General features: G+C 35.4%; 1 protein-coding gene across 2 annotated transcripts in view; it reads right to left on the bottom strand.

Moving 5' to 3' along the window:
- The window catches only part of LOC120637752 (eyes absent homolog 2), a 54,512-nt gene extending 32,916 nt beyond the window's left edge, over positions 1-21,596 (bottom strand). For both annotated transcript variants that reach the window (XM_039909752.1, XM_039909743.1), the window contains exon 1: positions 21,225-21,596. In XM_039909752.1, coding sequence (XP_039765686.1) covers positions 21,225-21,245 — 21 coding nt within the window. In that variant the 5' untranslated portion in view covers positions 21,246-21,596. The remainder of the gene's footprint in view (positions 1-21,224) is intronic.
- Positions 21,597-24,349: the final 2,753 nt, after the last annotated feature.

A 24,349-nucleotide genomic window follows, 5' to 3' on the forward strand; every position in this document is an offset into this window, starting at 1 on the left:
GTCAATCTTACGTGTCTGAGATATCTCGATTGATCTAGTTTGGTAATTTTCAAATTCCAATGTCACATACCATAAGACCACTTTTATTTGAGAGTGTAAAAATGTAGGTAGATAAACCACATTAAAGTTACCTAACCCGTGAAACGTTGTATATGAAAACATAGGTATATAACATGATCTAAGTAATTAAAAACCACTGTATTAAATTAGATAAAAATGCGAGTATACTTATAGAGTTATTCAGCGAGGAATTGCGTGCATGCGTAGGTACTCTAAGCAGTAGCCTTAGCACGAACGTTCTATCAAAATTCCGATATAAAAGCTTATGGACAAATTTTGAGCTTTAATGCTATGCAAATAAGAACCATTTTGCTCCTGCCAGGGGTATATGGCAGTTATATGAAACCCACACCCCGAATCAGTTTATATGCGCCATCGTACTGGAACGCTAAATCGTTTGGAGGCACGGGTTTCGGTAACTAGCCACGGCCGAAGCTTCAAACCAGATAACCATACATACGAAGTATCGTGCTAAAGCAACAAAGTTGGGGAAAAAATGTAATTCACCATTTTGAGGTGTCAGCCATTTTGAATTTTAATTTTATCATAGTGAAAGACAGAAAAATATCTTTATTGATACATTATGCCACAAATTACAGTTTCAACACGTGCTCATTAGTTGGTAACTTTAGGTGCTACCAGACGATTATATTACATAGATAAAAGATGCGCCTGCTAGACATAAAAGCATGCGGCGCTGATTTCCAGCTGAAACCCTAGTTCAGGTGACTCCGGGGAAATAACTACTGCAGAGTACAGCTGCCTATTCCAATAAATTAAATTTAATGCTCATTTAAATTAAAAGTACATTTTTTTTTTTATATTGAAACTATAAAACCTTTTACACTTCATAAAATGCTATAACAATGCAATATTTCAATTAGGTATAACAAATATTTACGGGCAAATTTGATGTAACTTACACGCCTAGACACAGAAAATAATAAAAAAAAACACCCCTAGTATTCTTCCGATTTTCATTGCACACATACACACACACACACACACACACACACACACACACACACACACACATACGCGCACAAGCACAAGCACACACACACGCACACACACACACACACACACACACACACACAAATACCTACGTCAAACACCCCGTAGTTTTTGTGTCGGAAGTTTAAAATACTTAGTGAAAACACGGTTGTCTACTCGTAAGTTTAATATTATAAATTTATTCAATGTAAACGAAGCATAATGGTTGGCGACAAAACGGTACAAGATAAAATCTCGGGACGTTAGGCATAAATTAATCGATTTTAATCCGATGCAACTCGCCAAATTACTCGTTATCGGACATAGTTGATGATTCAGATCAAAGAGGTCTTATATTTTTCTTTTTACTCTGTGCATAATATAATGAGGTTTTAAATGGTAAATGCGTAACAATTTTATGTTCATACTATTTTGTTGTGTAGGTACTATCAAATAGTTCTAGGAATTATTTCAGCAGTACAGTAGCCTGTAACTTCCTCTAAAAGTACTTACAAGAGTCATACATACGTTAAAGAACAGTTCCACCAATGAGAAGCGCACCTAGTAGATAGTTTGCGGACAGCAATTTTTAGGGGACAGCATGGCATTTCGGAAAACAAAATTCAGCGATACGAAACACTTTAAAGCTCGGAATATCTTAGACAATTATAAAAAACGTTGATTTTTTGTACCTACTCTCTTCAGCCGCAACCCTTCATTTTACATCTTCTATTAATATATACATATATACAGTGTAGCGCATAGGTACATACAAATAAAATAAAAACAAGACAACACACGGTTTTTTTGTTTTCATTTATACCTACTTTAAAGAACATTCAAAAAATCAATAAATAACTTTCGAAATTCTTTTTTTTTTTTTTAAGTATTGACGGACCAAGCAGATTATATATGAAAAAAATCGTCTATGAACATAGCAACACTTCATGGGGCATACAAAAAACATGTCCTAAAAATTGGCGCCCTGTGTCCCGTCAACCTGAGGCGTATTTAGGTGTTAATTTGTCTGTAGTTAGTTAAATTGGCAACCACACCCTTAAGCGTGCTGGTAATTGGAATACAGCAACGCTTTGGGGCAGAAATGAGCATCAGAAAGGCGTCCGTGGTAGTACGTACTACCTCAGTACTACCCCGGACGACTTTCATTATCACTATCATATAGTGGTGTGCACTTCATACACGCACAAAAGCACTGCCTAGCCTGAAAAATATTTAACTCTATGAGGAGAATTTTCCATTTCATCCCAATATTCATATCCTGGTCAAAAACCCCGTGAACGCCTCTGCTAACACATGATCTATCTAACCTACTAATATTATAAGGAGAAAAGTTTTTTTGTCTGTTTTCTACCTACCCAATATGCTCCGAAATTACTTATTATAAATTACCGATTGTAATCATTGTACCGAATAGAAGGTTAAATTATCACGAAGTAGCATAAGTAGGTTATAAATTATGTTCAAAAAAATACCTAAGAGATCGTTAAGAAAATTACTAAGTATAATGTTACCTTTTTTTTCCTACAAACACGGTTCTTGCGAGATTTGTAATAAACTGTAAATAACGCGGACCCAGTCGCGGGCAACAGCTAGTAATTTATATAAAGACGATCGGTTGTTGAGAAAGTTACTGAAATGAGCAGCAAGGCAGCAAAAACTCACGCTACGTCACTGCAATGAGTTCGGTTAAAACAAGACCAGTTTTGTTTTTGTTCCGAAAAGTGCCCGTTCGACTGTGTTCTGCTATAAAAGCGGAGTCATATACATTTTGTTTGCTATTAACGATGTCGGCACGACCTTGTCGAGGTCATTGTTATACCTTCATATCGATAATGGGGCCAATTTTGTTGTACACAAATCTTCAAACGAAACTTACCTAACTGGCAGATGGAAAAAAGCTATCGATAATAATCGGAACAAATTAAAAAAGTATAGATCCAGCCAGCCTCAAACCAATTAGATATATTCAAAATATTGTTTGAGTATTGTAGTATTAATTAACTAGCTGTGCCCTGCTTCGCCCACGCAAATTACGGGTAAATTTAATACTTGTGATGAATAAAGAAATTATTTGGATGAGGATTAAATAAAACCATGTTTATTTACCTTAAAATAATGTATTATTAATTTAGAACATAATATTTGATTAGCATAAAAATGGTTAAAGTGAGCCAACCATTAAATATATCTTATAGGTACTCTTTAATGGTTATTAAACGAGCAATTCTTATGTGTATATATATATATATATATATACACATAAGAATTGTGTATATATATATATATACACATAAGAATTGCTGCTGAATTGTGTATGTGTATATATATATATATATATATATACACATAATTGGAATCTCGGAATCGGCTCCAACGATTTTCATGAAATTTAGTATACAGGGTTAGGATTCATTTTTAGAAAATGTCATTTTATTCGTGTTTTCCGGTAATAACCGATTTGGTGCAGACGAAGTTGCACGGGTCAGCTAGCAAGACATTCTATGCAGTCGCAGACTTTTTTTAGAACATTTAAAGCTCAACAATTTTATCTTTACATGATTTATGCGAATTTTTATTAATCGTTTCATTAATCGCCGTACGCGGCGGAAGCACTCAAAAGGAAAAAAGAGAAACCATGATTTAGTAACATTCTTCATTGGTGCTATGCTCCTATTGGTCTAAGCGTGATGATAGCCTGTAGTCCTCCTCGATAAATGGCCTACCTAACACTGAAAGAATTTTACAAATCGTAGCAGTAGTTCCTGAGATTAGCGCGTTCAAACAAGCAAACTCTTCAGCTTTAATATGCTAGTATAACATTTTAATGCTTACTTTGTTTTATTATTTTACTAGCTGTTGCCCGCGACTTCGTCTGTGTTTGATTTTGTTGTTTGATGTGCCATTAAATTTAGTTGTTGATCTAAAATAAATTGAAGTATTCAGTATCGCTAAGCCTTAAATAAGGGGTTCGCTGCTGTCCGCTGAGGAGTTCTGTCCTCTATCTCCAACCACAGTTTGGGCAAAATTAAACACATATTATAACCTCTTTAGTACAAAAATAATTATTTAAATCGGTTATAATTGGTCGGAGCTATGGTGTAAAATCGTCAGCACTTTCATCCCCTCTCCCAAAGGAACCGAGCTTAATGTCGGAATAAAAAGTATCCTATTTTACTTCTAACACTTCCAAGAATATGTGTAAAAATTTTTATGAGGATCGGTTTAGTAGTTTTTGCGTGAAAGCGTAACAAACAAACTAACATTGACATTTATAATATTAGTATGGATAGGGATTAAGTATTCGTTATATAATTTGAAGTTAAATTTGAATAGAAAAATCGTTTAAACTTCGGTTTATTTGTTATTTCACATAGAATTCCAAAAACTAAAATATACCCTTTGTTGACCACTAGGCTCCAGTTGTTGACCGTATTTGTGACAGAGGTTGACCAATTTCTGTTTCTGAGACTCTGTTTCTAAAGAAGACGCAAATGCAATGGCATTACACGATCTGTGTGTATTTTTTCACGTTTCATGTTACAGACTTTTTGGATAAACCTGGTTCAGGTATTTTTGCTTAAGGATTGTTTGTGCCATGTAAATTACAAAAGCCTTGTAATGTTGACCAATTGGTCAGCCATAAGATCACCTAGTTAGATAAGATCTTTTTGTTGACCAGTTAAAAAACCGTGCAATATAGTGATTGCGCTTTAAATTGTTTAAAAATCCTTTAAATAAACATTACATCATTTCAAAAACCATTTGTTACTTACTTATAAGTAAGTATATTGAGTTTATGCATAAAGTTTCAAATTGAAAATAATACTATTACACGTATTTGTGTTATTATCATGGTGGCCAAACGGCTAGTAACACTGACAAACCGCAGTAAAACGCATTTGTAACCTATATTTTTAGTATTTTTCTAGCGGTGGTGCGATTGGTTGGTTTGACTTTGCTGGCAAAATATAGTAATATAAAAAGTAATAGATAGTGGCGGGAAATCTTAATACTTACATTTATTGCTGCGAGTGGTCAATAACCGGTGGCTGGTCAACTAGGTGTCAATCTTCCTATTTATTTACTGTTAGATCTACTAATTTCAATTTTAGATATTTGTGTAGGAATTACAGAACCAGGCATCATTAACTACGTATGATAATTCGGTTTTATGTAGCTTTTAAAGTCCCGTCAATTATAAAGAACTGTTTTTATACGTTAGAAGGTATAAGAAAAGTTCTTTGAAATTTTTCAGCGTAATTTGGATTAACGATAACTAAGTATTTTCATAATCAAGGCCTTAGGCAGCAAGCGCTTTCGGATTAAAACTAGGAAAATGCATTTCTACGAAAGAGTTTAGTGATTCATTAAATTCGTTAACAATTAATTATCATTATATGCAGTTATCACCATCACTAATATTTGTGTAACATGTTAAATGTATGAACGCTTCATAAGTGCCTGTAAGGTCTACATGAATAAAATATTTTTGAATTTGAATTTGAATTTTAGGTACATTTTTTATTTCTCTCTAAAAACGTGGATTCCAATTATAGTTAAACAGATTCATTGAAAATGAAAGTTTGAATGTCCTACTATTTTTAAGTCGGAAATTTATTAGCTACTTATACCGCTATCCGTTTTTTTTTTAAATCAATCCTTTAGGGTTAGTACCATTATGACATTACGGCGTAAGCTAGCCCGATGAATATTCAAAATCCACTGGATAAAATCCAGGGCATTATGTGGGCATAACTCATCAACTTGTGTTATAAAATCGTTATTTAACACAAGTTGAACCGTTGTGTTATGTTTTAATAAAATCTGTAATAAGCTGCGGTAAGCTGGTACCTACATAGGTACGCTGTCTTTGGAGCCTTTGCACTTTGAGAGCCTTTATTCGCTATTGGGAAAATTCTATTTACAACGTAGGCTTTTTTTACCTATACCTAGGTGTTGTTCACTCATAGTGTCTACGTATGGTTTGTTTTTACCAACGGGAAAAAAATATAGTTTCCGCTACCCCTCAAACAATATACATAGATAATAATTTAAAAGACTAGGGCATATTATTGCGCAACTAAACATACGTATATATTCCATAGACAAACAAAAGAAAGAATACAATCCGGCAATATAGACAACTCACGCCAAAAAGGCCTTTATTTTCTTACTAATAGAGGTTATATTACAGGAGTTATCCTAGTCAATTGTTCGAAATTCAATTTAGTTTGGGTGGGGCGTGGCCGGGGCTGGGCGGTACGAGAAGAAGATAGGACGTCGGATGTTCGTAATTCAAATTTCGCAGCTGTCTACAGATTATCCGATGTTATAATGGAAGGAATTGAAACTTTTCAAATGTTCCGTTGTTGAATTGTGAGTTTTTTCGGATTCCACGACGCGGTTTATATACTTTCCGTAATTTGTATTTCAGTTAGATGGCAATCTACAGTCAATGCTTTGATTCAGCTGTAGTGAAGTTTAGAATTTTCCGGAAAATATAATATATGTACCTAGCTAAAATTGCCATACGTTCCGCATAAACGGTACCTACTGTCACCGTATTCGACGATCTCGTCCCGTAAACTAGCTTTTATCGCGCGGCGATAAACGCTAGTTGCGTAAACGCCCGTTGTGTAATTAATTTCATTTCATTTAATTTCAATATATCATGATGACGACCGATTGGCGCAGTTTGCAGCGATCCTGCTTTCTGAGCCCAAGCCCTTGGGTTCGATTCCCACTGCTGGAAAATGTTTGTGGATTGAAGAAATTGTAAATTACACCATACAGATTCTCCTGCTTATCGCGGAGTATAGAAAATTAGGCTTAATTTTCATGATATATCACGGATTTCCGCAACGTTACGCCTGCTTCTATCCAACAAGTCATTTTAAATTTTTAGGGTAGCCCAGATCTTTTATGTATGTATGAAGTAAATGCCATTGATGTTGAACGTACACTCACATAATTGTGTTTGTCCAGTTTACACTAAGTCTAAGTTGTAAGTTATTCGTAATAATAATATGAAGAGAAAATTCAATTTTTAGGGTAGGCAGAGCTTTTATGCATGTAGATACCTATGAAGTGCATGCCATTGATGTTGAGCATAGGTACACCTAACTGTGTTTGTCCAGTTTACACTAAGTCTAAGTTGAAAGTTATTCATAATAATAATATGTAGAGAAGATAGGTATGCTGATTTTATCTTCATATGCATTAAGAAAAGATAGAATCGAAACGGCTTCGGTGATAGTAACCACCGTGACTAGTAATTGGCGATAAATAATTTTACAGTAGATAACAGTAAAAAATATCAAATAACATGTCTCACTTGTTTTTTTATTGATTCGGTACCTATACCTACTAATGAAAACTAAGCTTAATTTTCTATTCTCCATGAAAAGCAGGAGAATTTATACGGCGTCATTTAGGTATAATTTCTTCAATCTTTATACTCCACAGCAAACACATAAAACTGTAACTGGAAGATTTCTGTATTTTTCATTTAATATATTTTGAAAATTTTGCCCGGGGGATGCTTTATAATCGATACTGAGTCCAAAACAGATTTTTATTTAATTTTTGTCTGTCTTTTTGTCTGTCTGTCTGGGAATCACGTGAAAACTACTGAACGGATTCAAATAAAACTTGGTATAGTGGTAGTTGATATTCCGGGTCAACGTATAGGCTACTTTTTATCCCGATAAACAATAAGTTTCCTCCGGGAAATGTAACGAAATTTTTTTTCAATTTTAATTCATAGCTCCGTTAAATTTGAACCGATTTTAATAATTCTTTTTTATATTTGAAAGTGTATACGGTCTTATTTTAATAAGGATCTGACAAATATTGTCGGAGATAAAAAACTTAACTCTTCACAAATAACTTTTAGTCACAAGGCATAAGGGACAACGATCGAAGGATGGATTCCTACTAATATTAAAAATGCGAAAGTTTGTGAGTATGGATGTATGTATGTATCAACTAAAATACCATGTAAAATAATAATAGGGACCCACGATGATTATGATATATATTCTAGCTTCTCGTTTGATTCATACGCGGACGAAGTCGCGGGGGTCCGCTAGCATATAGTAAAGTGCCTTTCGGCTTTCCTAATTAAATACCTAGGACAGTTATATTTATATAGTACCTTAAATTATGTATGTAGGTACGAAATACAGATACCAGGGAGCAAGAACATTCTAGGCATTATAATGTTTATTATAGACGATCACAATTTGCTAGGCGTTGCACTTCTGCTGTTTATACACAGCCCATATCAGGAGTACACCTTACGCTATGCTCGCCTGGTGGTCGCGATATGCCAGATCGAATGATGTCATATATTTTACAATGGATAAACAATAACTAGAAATCAAACATTGTATTGAAATGCTCTTTATACATTGCAAAGGAAAGTAGGTAACAATTTAGCTAAATATATAGCTGGCTAATAAATATCTTTAAGTGGGCGATATAGAGAGAGACAGAGAGTAGGTATATCTGTTTATATCTGTTTGAAGAAATGCTAAATACGGACTAGAGTAACCAACATAGTTCCAAGATTTGTAAAGCTACTATAGTGGCAGTTCTGGGGTACATAGATCGGAAGACTGGTAGATAAGGAGCCCCTAAATGTTGGAGTAGTAAGTAAGTAAATGCATCGAAGATTGTGGTTGTCTCTACATAATGACAATGTCCAGCAGACGAGACCAGAGCGTTCCAGGGCGATGAATACTGCTAGTTCTTAGTACCTACTAGTTGAATTTTGGGGTAAGGTTGCAATAAACTATTTTTAAATGTACTTAGGTTATTGCGTTGCTTCCAATAAAAACATTACAAAACTGGTACATAATTTATATTGTAAGTTTATTATACGTATATATTATATATGCATATGTAGTAATATATACATATATAATATAATATATAAATATATATTATGATTATTTATATGCACCACCTACCTCTCTTCTTGAGCTGTGTTTTTACTGGGTGACATACTTTTTGTAAAATTTTTGTTTACATGTTTTCTATATGTTTATGTGGAGCACAATAAAAGTGTATTGATTCATCCATTCATACATCCCTTAAAGTGATTCGATGACATACTTACAGACAGTCAAGCATAGCGGTCGGTTATCTACTTATATTATAAAGAGTAAAGATTTTTTTTGTTTTACCATCACCTAGAATAGCCAGCTATGACAGAAATATCTTATAGCAAGAAGTAACAGGTATATTTTATTTCAGTTATAATAAGATTTCAGTCTGAAATAATAGTGCCTATTTATAAAGCAGGAAAACTCGCTAACGTGCTCTTTATTTCGCGTAAGTTGACAATATGAGCTTATAATCCAGTTAAGTAAATCTGCACACTTCTTAATAAACATTGTAAAATAATAAGGAATTGTTTACCCATTTAAGTTGTCTATATTGTAAACTAAGTGAAATACAATCGTCATAGGTCGGCGCTTTGATATCTACACCTTTGGCAACTTTGCATCAGTTCCATTAGCATGCGTCATTGTAGATTCTTTCTAAGTATTAAAATATTTAAGAACTTTTCTTATACATAATACACACTGATATATATAACTCCGTCATCATATCAACCCATTACCGGCCCACTACAGGGCACGGGTCTCCTCCCACAATGAGAAGGGTTTAAGGCCCACAATGTTGGCCCAGTGCGGATTGGTGGGCTCCACACACCTTTGAAAATATTACCGAGATCTCTCAGGCATGCAGGTTTCCTCACGATGTTTTTTTTTCCGTTAAAACAAGTGATATTTTAATTACTTAAAACGCACATAACATAGAAATGTTAGAGGTGCGTGCTGGGACTCAAACTCGGCCCTCCGAAAGTAAAGTCGAGCTCCTACCCACTAGGCTAAAACGGCTTCAAGGGTATAATAAATGCGGGGATACGTCCAAGTCGGGCGTCAACAGCTATCTTAAAAATGAGGGCTTAATGTCATTCCCAATTTTTTTACATGACCTTTGAATGGCTCGTGAACGGCGTCAAAGTTTATTTTTGCGACTTGCTTCCTTACATTTACAAGTTAACGTGCAAATACGTGGATATCGGAACGCCAGATTACGATACCTTCTTACCTTTCCTGTACGAAATGCAAACCACCACGCATGTTTAAGGAACAGAAAGATTTTAAAGCTACTGTGCTTTGAATTTAGAAGTAACTTCACAACTAAGTAAATTTGTGTGTTTTTCCAATGTTATAATAAACTTGGGCTGTAAGGAAAAGCGCGGGTACAAAAGATTTACAGAAGATACCGGTCCCGCCAAAAATAATCTACAATTGCCAATCATAAATGAATAAGCCATATGCAAGTAAATGCGGAATTTCTCTAACAGAATTTGAGGATGCATGAAAAAATTATGCTTAAGTTAATTATTTAAATATGATCTAACAATGGAACTTATTAAAAAATTAAATTCAAGAACTTGCATATCTCAAATATTGTAATATTAACAGCTTAATTAATTTTATTGATCATATTAAGCTCTCCCTTGAAGCGGAATCTTACGACTTGATTTTGTTTACACAGGAACATAGTGAAAGTGAGACTTGTGGTACCGTTGAATGCACTTTCAGAGTTGTATAAATCAGATGAGTACATTATCACAACGAAAATGTTTCAAATTCATCTGCCTAATTCCAACACAATCCATATCAAATCTAGACGGTTTTTATGAATAGATCGTGATAAAAGTTGGGTGAACAAAAATTCATCGCCCAAAGATACGTGAGATAAGGGACGTTGAAAGGACCGAGATGGTTATCACAGTGGTCTCTTACACATTCCTGAGTTCCTGGTACAACGTATGAATTTATAATTTAACTGTATCTTTTTATCCTTTAGAAAGGGAAGAAAGATTAAATAAAGATTTGTCCGCTTTTAAATATGTATAATTCACGTGCGATGAAATGTACGTTACCAAAATTTATTTTGACTGAATCCCAAGTTTAGGAAATATAAGAAATATTTAACTGCATAGTATAATCGACCTTACTTTAGCTTCGCAACTCTCTTTTTTTTGTATTAATAATGACGAAATCGGCTATAAATAGAGCTACATACAGTTCACAGGGCATGCAAGGACTAAGGAGCACGTTCTGCAACATGCCGTCCGGTGTCCATCAATTTGAGGCGTAGGTGTTAAGCCTGTGTACCTGTAATTACACCACGCAACGAGGCCCTTCAGATCGGAACACAGCATTGCAACAATGCTTAGCTGCAGAAATAAGCATGGCGATAGTATAGTTACTTCCCCGGACGAGCTCTGTCACAAAAAGCTACTAAACTAGCTCGGTTCTATCGATGACTCTGGTTTTTACTTTTAGTTTGAAGTGTTATTCTATTTTAGACTCAAAACGGATAAAATTGAACGTAGCAATCCAAATAAAACCAGCTCAATGTAGGATAGAATCTGCTACTAGGTCCAATTTCTGTAAATCTAAATTACATGGAAGTTCGTAGAAACTTAACACAACTATTAGTTTTAACTAAATAATCTGAATTATAGCAATATTAACTCGTTACTCAAGGTTTCGCTGATGATATCCTAAGTGTCGAACAGTATGGACCTTTATGCGTTGGGTCTTAAACGGATGTATTGTTTAAGCCCACTCGGTATTTTCGGCCATTTATTTCGTGAGTAATCACTGTAAACATTATTTTTAATATGCCGGTTCCGGTCGTTCACGTATGCTCAAATCTAACCATTGAGATTTGTTGATTCGTATTCTTAAACAATGGTACAAGACTTACGAATTAGGAGTACCAAGTGTGTACAAAGATATTAAGATATAAAAGGAATAAATAATATCATTGATATTATTAAATGATTAATGCATTTTAAGCTTTATTCAAATACACGTTAATATTCTTGAGTCGTTAACTGATAACGAAATTTGATTCTTGGAGATGGTGGAGTTAATTAGATCAATTTAATGTAGCATAGATCTAGGTTTGTAAGGCCCTCCATACTATTTTAATGTCTGTGGTCAGCATCTTCCTACAACTCAGTTTATATTGTCTGTCAACTTTTCAACGAAGTATCTAATATTTGTTAGTGAATGGGTAATTAGTGCTTAACCAATATTAAATCATCAACTCGAGTCAACAAATATTAAAGGTACCTAAGACAAAGTTGTTAGTTAACTAGCTGCATCACCCTCCAAATAAATCTCATATCTAAAACGCCACCATCAGAACATCAAAATTGACACAAAATCCCCAAGTAGGAAACGTATTAATTAAAATAACACCAAAGTTCAGTAACCATGCCCTAAAAACGCGGGACAAAATAAACGAGACAACAAATGACCATAAGGTCCAAGAACAATCGCCACATGTGGTCACAGATTAACGAAAAGAAAACAAAATTAATATCCAGTGCCTATCCCTTTCTTACCCCATCAGATTAAATATATCCATCCCGTTTTAACGAAATCATTCTTGGAAGTGCCGGGGCAGCGCGCGCGCACAATGCGGGTGTTGTAGCAACGAATTCCAAATTTAAAAAATAAAAAAAGATTTGCTCGCCGGTTCGCTTGTGCTAAATAGCATTTCGTTTCTTAGATCAATTGCATTTTAATGTAGGATAGGAAGTGTTGCTGAGAATACAGATTTCTTCTTTCATTATAATCTTCTAACTAGACTTTAGTGTTGTAACTTTGAGTACATATCTTCCTTATATCTCATCATCGTCATATCAACCTACTGCAGGGTCCTGGTCTCCTCCAATGAGAAGGGCTTACTCCCGTGTCCATCACGCCGGCCCATTGCGGATTGGTGGACTCCACACACCTTTGAGTACATGGAGAACTTTCAGGCATGCAGGTTTTCTCACGATGTTTTCCTTCATCATAGAAGCAAGTGATATTTTAATTGCTTATAACGCGCATAACTTAGAAAAGTGAGAAGTGCGTGCTGGGATTTTACTTCGGCTTCCCGAAAGTGAAGCAACCACTAGGCTTCAAACCTGAATCCTTATATTCCTGCCTGCTCCATATTTTCAAAAATTACTATGATATCTCATAGAAGTAAAACATCCTAAGTTCTAACACACAATTGTATGATGATGTTATATAATTAAACATATAGTTAGGCATCTAACGCAAGCGCGTTTGGACTTTGGATACCTACTCAGACTTAAACGCGTCAGACTTCGTGGATTCTAAGACTAATCTAGTCTATATTTTCTGTAAAAGTTTCTTGAGCGTATGAAAAAATACTGCTAGAAAAGTCTGTCTGTATAGGTTATCAATTCAGTGTTTGATGTACATCCGGGCACAACTCGACGGTTTTACAAAATTCTTCTTTTGTTCGAAAGGATAATACATATTTCGAAACGGTCTCATTTAAATTTCATACAAATCTGATGAACAGATGCAGTTCTATCAAAGTTAAAGCTTGTTGTAGCACATGGTTTTTAGCTTGTTTTATATAAAACAATATTTAATTTTTAGTTGATTTATTTCAGATTTTTTTTAATCCACTTTGTACCAGTCCGACCACAGTTACCACCTTCTCCAATGCTATTTTACAGAAATACTTTTTTAAACTTTAAACAGCATTAAATATTTTACTTTCTTTCTTCAATTCAATTCTTGTTTATGGCTTTTGTCTGTGCAAGTTGCAACCATTGACACTGATAGTTGACTGGTGACTGTTGATAGTGTGGACTAGCTATGTTGCTATGCTAATGAACAAGATTGTGTAAAGAGGGCCATAGCGTATTAATCTATTATATCTATGGTTAAAACTTGAGATATCCAAAATTTAAATAAATTCGGTTACTCCGCTGCAAGATTATTTATCTCCGTACTCCCAATAATTTTCGAAGTCATGCTGATCGGTTTCTAATAACTAAAAACTAAAAAAATGCAGTTCTCAATTTTAAATTCTATAAGGATTAGGATGGTTCTAACATTTTATCGAAAGAATTCGTGAACCGTGTGAACCGTGGCTAACTTTTGCAAATTTTAAAACTCGTAGTGCTCTATCGGAGATGAAATTTTATCTGGAGAGAACGGAGCCAATATGACGTCTTCGACATTATTTAACCTTTTATTAATGAAGTGTGCGCTGTCCTCTTTTTACAGGCGCAGGCACGAGCTGGCTAGTGGTGGAAAGTGTTGTTGACTATCGATATTTTCTAGAATAAAATTGCGATGAATGTGTTTTTTTCCACAGATTGAAATTTTATAAATTTTGTTGTTACTTACTCTTGGGAAAATAGATAATCCCAGTCCTATTTAAATTAATCGCGGGTTTAAAGTAGGCCGAAAATTAATCTGTCGTGTGGATTTAATAATGGAATCTTATTCTTTCATCTGTTATTAGATGCACCGAACGATAAATAAACAGACGATGTCAATAAATCCCAAACCCAAGCAGTAAACAGAAAAACGTACACTAACATCTAGATAATTAAGGCTTGTATTTTAGGTGTCTTATGTAATAAAAATAAGTAACTTTATCTTTCCACCGAAATTATACTTATTTTAGTATTAGGTGTTTATCAAGAAAAGGAATAAATAGGATATGAAAAGGAAAAAAATATCGTATGGCATTATTATTACTTTCCTTTGCAGTATGCATCTACCTGTTTTTATAATATCGTATAAAATTAGTTAAAGACTTAAAATTGTCAAAATGAACACTGCCTGCGGATTCAGCTGGGATTGTCTAATCTGAAAAAATCTTTCCGTGGTAAAAATTTTAATAAAACCTACTACGGTTCCTACATTTTGCAAAGTCGTGCAAGGATGGCTAGACTGAATTATTGATTGAAATTGTCGATACCTTTTATCTATCCCATCGACCATCACTATTCCACTGGAGCACGCTTGACCAAGCTAAGTAATCCCGACGCGTCTGGTTTTAAAAGTACAAGAGATTCGCAGAACCGCCACCAAGCCACGCTTCGGTAGGCAAAGACTTAGTGCGCCTTTGTATTTTTTACTTTTTGCCTATCTTTGTTTAATTAGGCCCGGGTATTTGCAGATGGCACCAAGTGCGACACACTACTAACATTTCCTCACAAACCATTGTAGATCTTATTGTTAACGCAAGAAGTGTTTCTATGGTTTAAAGTGTTATGTCGTATCGCTCAAGTGGTGCCTACTGTATGTGTATTTCATGCGTCGACGGTAGCTTTGTGAATTTTGAAAGTTATTGTTTTATTATCGCTAGGGCTTAACGTTCGTGATTTTAAATTCGTTTGCGTTTTCTTAGTAAACTAACTTCCACATACCTTCGTTACTATATAGAATATTGAATTTTGTGACTTATGGTTCTTAAACTAAATAAAGCACTGAGTAACTTAGAGGGCGACAAAGAGAGCTCTTCCATACTCAAAGTGTCTCTACTTAAACAAATAGTACATACCTACTCAGTTAAAAAAAAATACTAAACATTTAAAAAAAAAATTGTATTACTGTTTACCTAATATTTTAAATAAGTCCTGTACTTTTTTCATAATGTTACATAACATTAGTCTTTTATCAATACATTATAAAAAAAAATCTTTTTAATTTGAGAACAGTTTTTAACCGTTTGTTAAGTAGGTAACTACCTACAACGCCGGGTGACGGTAGCTGGAAACTCTTTTTCGTTTTCCAAGGAATTATACGGATTGAACTTAAGATCTCATTACAAACAATACGCAATTTTAGTATCTAAAGTTATACGCATTACGGTTTTATTTGTTAAAGCAATCGGTTGATGCGCTTTAGACAATCTTGTGAGGTTGACACCAGCTTATGTCAGATTGCTTTAATTTCCATTATCGTCTTTAAATAAAAAGGTTTGAGGAATGTGAATTTTTAAATGATCTTTTGGAATTCAATTAAAACATTATTCTATAAACATAAATATACAACGACAATATACAAATCATAATCCAGCCACAAAGTAAGCGTAAAGTGTTTGTGGGTACTAAGATGACTGATGAATTACTTATAAACACCCAGACACTGAAAAAAAATTTACGTTTGTCACAGAATCATTTTTCAGTTGTGGGTATCGAACCCACAGCCTTGGACTCACAGAGCAGGATCGCTGCCCACTGCGCCAATCGGCCGTCAAATCTTTTTTTGTTTGTCCGACCTTCTTGGCGCAGTTATTAGCGCTGTGGTATTATAAGTCGGGTTCAATACCCGGCAGAGGTCAATTCGGAATTTTAATTTTCTAAATTTTCTCTCGTCTACATTCTAGTCAGGGTTGGGGAAGGCTTCGGCTATGCCTAGTTACCAGCCCGCTTACTAAGTAAGTGCCTCGAGCCATTGCAATGTTAATATGCTTATAAACTACGTTTATCTTTGTGTGGATTTTATTCCAACTCTTGAGGAAGGATATCTATCATCGTGCTACAAGCATTAAAAAATTACAAATGAACGATAAGCGAAAAAGGGGGGAAAAGGGTAGCCAGGCGATGCCACGCGGTAGATCGGGGGTATACCTACAGTAGAAAATAACAGATGAAAGATAGTATGGGAAAAATTTGCTAGGACTAGCATGGTAGAGTTTTTTCTATAAACTTCTATCGGATAGCGGATTGAATTTTGTTAGTGATATCATTTTCCTTCTCTTTCCTGCAGATAATACTCGATCTACTAATAATATGTGATACCAACCGTTAGTTAGCAACACCGTGCGTTCTATGGCAGCCTATCTTGTGTGAAAAACTAAGCGTCACGTCATCGGAGGGCGGTCTTTTGGGGCGTAAGGGAATATTGGTCTTCTCCGCCCGGATCCCGAGCCGATCAGACCATTCCAGACTTTGCTAAATCTATTGTATCTATAATATACGGATTCTTTAATAGGTACCACGGACTTTGATTTAACACGTTAAAGCCCGCCATCTCCCGTTGGGGCAGCGTGGTGGGTCAGTGTAACAAATCCTTCACTCTATAAATGAGCCAGCACTGAGCTTTGGAGTTTTATTGCAGGATGGTGATAATATTAACTAAAATAATCATTTATACTTTATTATCTGACTGTCTATTTGACAATCACGTTTCCAATATAAATCCCCTGTCATATAAATTCCACATTGACCGTTAACAAGTACCCACCTACTTATTTACAACTCAGCCAAATCATTAGTTACCATCGGGACAACATTCATGTAAGTTATAAACATAAACTTCGTTAGGCTATTTAAACATTAACGTCCGTTTTGATTTACTGTCAGAAGTTGCTGTCTTAATGTCGCCATAGAACTGGAAATTTTACTCTCGGAGCTTACTATCATCGCTTTAAGCAGGATAATTTTAGTATTGTCGACGCTCTTGTTTCAGAATTATAATCCTTACTTTAGATATCTAGATAAGTCGTATAAAACTGTAATTTTAAAATAATACAACCGTAAGCGAATTTTGTAATACGTTTTTTGTGACATTTTGCTAAAAGTGAGATATACCCCTTCAATCCTCTGTACGCCCCTCTGACGTCACGGAGTTAAGTGCGTTTTAATTTGAGCAATTAAAATATCACTTGCTGAAACGGTGAAGGAAAAACATCGTTAGGAAACTTGCATGCCTGAGAGTTCCCTATAACATGCAAAGGTGTGAAAAGTCTACCAATCCTTACTTGGTCCGCTGACTACGTTGTTAATCTTTCTCATTAATATTGTACATTGAAGGCAGATTACAATACAACTATCACCACCCGTTCTCCTTCGCGGGTGTTGTACGAGGCGACTTAGGGAATATAACAGAGAACGGGAAGCGCTGTCGTCCGTGTTACTACTACCATATACTGCGATCACCAACCCGCCTGCTCAGTGTGATGGTTATGGACCAAACACCCCCCCCCCCCTGATAAAGGCTTTATTCCAGCTGTGTTACTGTTAGAGGCTATTGATGCATTTCAGACCTGTCCTGCATCTGTAAGAGGAGCTTTTGCTTGCCACACGGGTTTCCGTTTCCGGTTTGGGAAATGACAGAAAAGATACATATGTGGAGCTCCTACTGTTGGCTGACGGATTTTCATTGCAAAGCCGAGTTGATGCATCAGGAAATAATATTACTATACAATATAATAAATACGTAATTGTGTTGGTCAATGTAATGTAAAAGCGGTGGCAGCCTAGTGATTACGGCTTCGGTTTTCCTATCGGGGGTACCGAGTTCGGCACCTATAACTTTTCGAAGTTACGTGCATAATTATTTTTAAGCATTACGTTGTGACAGGCGTGAGAAGTCTACCGATACGCACTTGGTCAGCGTGGTGGACTACGACCTTAACCCTTCTCATTCTGAGAGGAGCCCACGTTCTCTGTAGTGGGCCGGTCATCAACAAACATCAGCACCAGGTGAAATGGCAGTCAAGCTCTAACTTCTAGTGGAAGCAAAAAAAAAAAGCGGGCAGCACTAGACAGTAATAATTTCCACAGTTTTAATAACTGTTTAACAAATGTTATCGTATGTGTGAAAAACGCGTTCGTACTATAACCGTAATAAACGCAAAAACTAAAGCAAACCATACGTAAAATTCATAAACATCGCTCATAAATTCATTACAAACAATTTAACCCTACTATCTACTCGGACTTCTTTATAACAAAATTTTTATAGCCGTCCTGATTTTTCACTCGTGATATCTAATTATTATAAGGGTTCTTAAAAAAATAGTGTTTTTTCATATTATCTTTACTTATAATCGATACTTTAGCCAAAACTTTTTTATTTCCATTTGTCTGTATCATGGCAGCACATCAGTGCTAGGACTAAATAAAAAGTGTCAAAATTTTCGTGGTTATCCTTTAGCATACGGATGAACCAACAATGCGATTTCAATTCTTCCTTTAATGATTGCTATTCTTTGTTAGCAATAGCTGAGACTGATGGATACCAAACTATCTTTCAAACTTCCAAAAACTGGCACCATCCATTTACTGACTTGGTCAACATTGCTTACCGTTGCTCCACATTATATACTACACATTGTTAATGCATTAACAATGTGTAGTATATAATGTGGAGGTTATAGGGAATTCAAACTATTTTTAAAAATGACAAAACGGGAGGGCCTCGGGACGGCCGTTTGCGATTGGTAATGTTTAGGTTTCAAACAGTTGGTGCTTAAAGCTCCAAGAGCAAGAACAGATATATTTTTCGCCCACCCCTCCGTCGTTTGTTTATCTAAATACGTTGAAACACTATCCTTTGTTAATATCATAGGTTTGTATATTTGGCTGTTGGCACTTCCAGTACGATTGAAAAACCAGGAAAGGGCGTTAAGGAAGGACCAAACACACTTTCCCATTAATAAATTAGTTTATAATAGCCCTACTATTAATATAACTTGTGTATAATTATTAATCTAGAAAATTCCTTGAGTGGGACCTAGTTGGGTCGCTATTTTATTGAGCTTGAGATATAGATTTACAAAAATACTGTTTAAACCTTATTAGTGAATTGTTCTCTAATGGCGTGTATTAAACTGTTTCATAAAATAACGTAAAAACGTTACAACCTATTCATAAAATTGTAGGTTTAAATGAGTACTTTATTAATGTTGTACACACACTTCATCACCTACCTACTTGCCTCATTAAATATTTTATGTAGGATCGTAAAAAGTGTTGCGCCGTGTAAAGTATTTTTCTTGAAGGATAATCCTCAAGACGAAACTCTAGATTCGAAGTAATATTTAGCTAGCGAAGAAGACAAAGTGAAATAGTACTCTTCTACTATTTAACTAATCATATAAAAGGCAGTGGACAATGGACGAAACTGCAAACAGTTTAGGAAAATAAATGAAAACTATTTACGTAATCGATTTTCTGACTTATGCTTTTTAAAAGCACAATATCCCTGCAGATTTTATAACGTATAATCTTCTTGTAATAAACACAACAACGCTAAAGAACGAGATAAAATAAATAGTAAAGAAGTAGCTTATTACACAGATCATTATTGTATTGGTGGTCGACCCTCCTACCGTAGAGTCTTAGAATACTGTATTAAGAGATGGGGAAGATACCCACTACATATATGGCTTGACTACCTCGTTAGTCTAGTGGCTAAGGTTTTCGGTTTTTACTCCCGAGTCGGGTTTAAAACTGTAAGGTATAACGTTATTCTGTCAAGATAATTCTGAGTACCAGATCGGAATTAGAATATCACTGTTGTCCATTTCCTTGCCTCGGAGACCAGCCGTCGGTTACTTTCATGTTACGTGTGATATTAGTCGTTGAAAACCCACCAACCTGCAATGGAGCAGTGTGGCGGGACAAAGCCTAGACATAGGCTAGACATAGGCGTAGACTTAGTACGAATCCGACGGCAAAGATAAAGATAGATTTAGTACGGCACCTTTGGAGGAGGTGCTATTACAGAGATTGAAACTTAAATAATCTCCCTAATAAAATTAAAATTGAGAATTGAATTCATTTATATAAAGTACTCAGGTTAATTTTTTAAGCAGTTTTGAAACGTAAGGTCTGTCTTGTGATTCTACTGGATTAGTTCAAAATGCAGAAGGAAGAAGCCAGAATTCTGGTTTAAGATATATACATAAATAGTTTTACTTAAAAAGCTTATTTGCATGTCATTAATTGTAAAAATTTTGCACTACGCAGGACCATAGCTTCATTTTTACGTTAGTTTCTGTAACGCGAAGTGCACGGCTTACGTAGTTTACGACTTACATAAGGTAAATTATTATTATTTAAGTTCAATAAGTATTTAAAATTAATGAGTAATAAAATAGTAGCATTAGGTTAGACATAAATACATAATGCGAAGTGACCTACACATTTTATCATTTAAAATTTTAACAGTTTTTATTTTCCCACGTTTCCTATTGGTAAAGAATATGTATTTAAATACAATGGCGCAAATACGTATCTTCTTTAATGTATTAAGAAATTAAAAAATACTTGGTCCAAAATATTTTTCTTTTATCTTTTGTTTGTGACAAATTATAAATAAAATTATCATTTAAATTTTAAGCATAGAGAAATTTAATTCTGGGTTTATAATAAGAAATGTAATAATTAGTTGCAGCAGCAAACTCCAATTGGATAAGAAGTATATATTATTTTAAAACAGAATTAATTTTTAGTCATATAAAAAAACCATTTAAAAAAAACGGCAAATTACCTCCAGCCTTATTGTCTGCATTCCCGCTACATTTGGAATTTTAACTTTGTTTTTGCATGCGCTTTAGCTACGAATTAAACCATGCCATCGTTTAACCACACCACCACAGTTTCCAAACCGTATCACCTCACTTACCCGAATTAATAAATTCAGCAAACATTTCACGTAAATAACACAGGCACAACACTAAAAAATACACTACGGTTTTACTTAACCGTAATATAATACAAAATTTACTTATGTTTGCTTCTTACTTTAAAGACGGGTTTGTCAAAAGATCCGGTTTGTATTTTATCCGCAGATAATAACCCCGTAGGATGTTAAAAAAAAAATCGTCTCGATAAACAATTCGTGTTGAACAAAAGCAGTGCTTCGCGGCTATCCGAAGCTGTACTGAAATTCTAAACCCCGACTTCGGTGTCTGTGTCGAGCACCCCCCATTACTAAATTTCCAAGCGGACTTAATACGTCTGAACGTCCAACTAACATTCATCTAAAATAAACCCTATAAATCTATCCTAAAGTTGAAAATGCTGTAGCACGTAGCGTCGATTGAGGCGCTCATCCAAACGCCCGGTTCGCTACAAGGCTATGAGAACGTATAATTTAAAGACGGTTCAGATAAAGGCACAGCGTGAATATGCCGGTCTCGCTCACTCATGTCCAAAAGGCGGGTACAGCTTTCCTCTTTATGATGTCCCATTGCTCATTTTTTGCTATTCTGTATTAAATTACGTATTATTTTGTGAATTAGATTGTGCTGCGGTATCATATTTTTGCTTACTACTACCTACCTGGTGCTTTTTCACGGGATCGATAGGGAGGCAGGTTGTTGGTATTTTAGGCCATTTATGTCATACAGGTTGTTTATTTTATTATTTAACATTTAAACATGAGAAAACTTTAAAGCTCAAACTACGACTTTTTACCAGTGAAGTAACTTTTCCTTCACGCATAAATATACTGTTCGTTTTTCAAAAATCTAATTTGAATGGACTAATATTTATGTGTTTTATTAATGTTATTTATCACTTCATCTGATTGACGTCCACTGCTGGACATAGGACTGTTGTAGAGCGTTCCAAAATCCACGATCCTGGGGCGCCTGTTTCCAGCAGCTCCCGGCGATTCGTTTGTATCTGTCGGAGTCGTATGGCCTCATCGTTGGTGGTCGATCAACGCTGCGTCAAACGGAGCAGGTTCGCCATTCCAACACCTTGGGACCCCAAAGCCCATCGGCTCTCCGAGCTTTGTGCCCCGCCCATACCACTTCAGCTTCGCGACTCGGTGAGCTATGTCGTTAACTCTAGTATAAATGTGATTAATTTTATATAAGTAATACAAACTATTACTTTTTCCCTTTTGGTACAACGAAACATCTTATTCTGAAATGATCGCACATTTGTCGCACCTGTAAAAAAATATTTAAAAATATTCACGGGAAGTTAAAACGAAGCAGCGAAACTACTTGCCAATGAATCTAATTTCTGAATAGTTACTGAAAAGTAGATAAAAATAATCGTTTTGCAGATTAATACCGCTCAGTTCTTTGTACCTAAATTGACTGGAAGCAAAAGCTCTCTCATTTGAGTTTTAGTCAGTACACTGTTTCAAATGCATACTACCTAAATTTTGGCCATTTTGTACTAGGGATAATGTACAATTTTTCGTCACAAATTATGCTTCGGTGTGTAAAGATTGACGTACATCGCTTAAAGCATCTCTTATTTTTTAACCTAAAATTCATCGTCTAAATCGAATGCCTAATGATTTAGGCGATACCTATCTATAAAAAAAAACAACCCCAACCGAAAGGTTGGGGCATCAAAGCTCTTTGTGACAAAGCCCGTCCTAGGAAGAAGAATCGTCATGCTTCTTTCCCGGTCTGAAGGGCGTGGTTACCAGTTTAATTACAGGCGCATGAGGTTTAACACCTAAGTCTCAGATTGGTGGACATAGGGCAGCAATTTGTAGAACATGGTCCTTGCTTGAGCTACAAAGTGTTGCTTTGTTTATAGGCGACGGTCTTCCTTTTACCATCAGGTTGGCCATTTGCTTGATCCGCCAATCCTTACTTGCATACTAATATATATAAACGTGAAAGTGCAACAGCTAGTATCCTATAAAAGTGAAAGTGTGTTCGTTTGTATGTCTGTACTTCATGCCCTGACTTAGCGACCAAATTCAATCCACTTTATTTTTGGCATACTTAGAGTTCGTTAGAAGGACGGGAAGTAACATAGGGTACCTACTGTTTGTTCCAGGAAAACATACGATAAGTTAAAAACCATAAAACATACGGACAAGAACGCACATAAAAATAGCTATCCTATCCTATCCTATCCTACTAATATTATAAATGTCAATGTAAGTTTGTTTGTTACGCTTTCACGCAAAAACTACTAAACCGATCCTCATGAAACTTTGTACACATATTCTTGGAAGTGTTAGAAGTAATATAGAATACTTTTTATCCCGACATTAAGCTCGGTTCCTTTGGGAGTGGAGATGAAAGTGTTTGACGATTTTACACCATAACTCCGACAAATTATAACCGATTTAAATAATTATTTTGTACTATAGAGGTTAATATGTATCTTATTTTGCCCAAACTTTGTTTAGATCTGATGAATGTGGTTATAGATAGAGGACATAACTCCTCAGCGGACAGCAGAAAACCCCTCATTTAAGGCTTAGCGATACTGAATACTTTAAATTTTTTTAGAACTACAACTGTATAAATTGAATGCCACAGTTGTAGTTCTAAAAAAATTTAGATACAGGAAGGAGATGTAAAATGGGAAAATTCTTACCATACACGCTCCATAATGACATCTCGTTCACAAAGAGCGAATAAAAGGAAGATGTATAACGCAGACAGTTCTAACCAGGGCTGGGTTAACACCAGAGGTGTGTTGATCCAAAGGACGCTGTCACATCGTTTCCACTACCATGAGGCGACTCTACAAAAATAAAAAAATAAATTGAAAAGGTAAATGGTGGGGCATCTGCGTAGTTGATATTCCCTATCAAATTATTTACATTTCAGAATAAATATTCGACTTCATTAGATAGCGGTGGGTAAGCGTTCGCCGTTCAGAGACGACTTAATTGGATCCCCGACA

Source organism: Pararge aegeria, chromosome 1, assembly GCF_905163445.1.
Source record: "Pararge aegeria chromosome 1, ilParAegt1.1, whole genome shotgun sequence".
NCBI lineage: Eukaryota > Metazoa > Arthropoda > Insecta > Lepidoptera > Nymphalidae > Pararge > Pararge aegeria.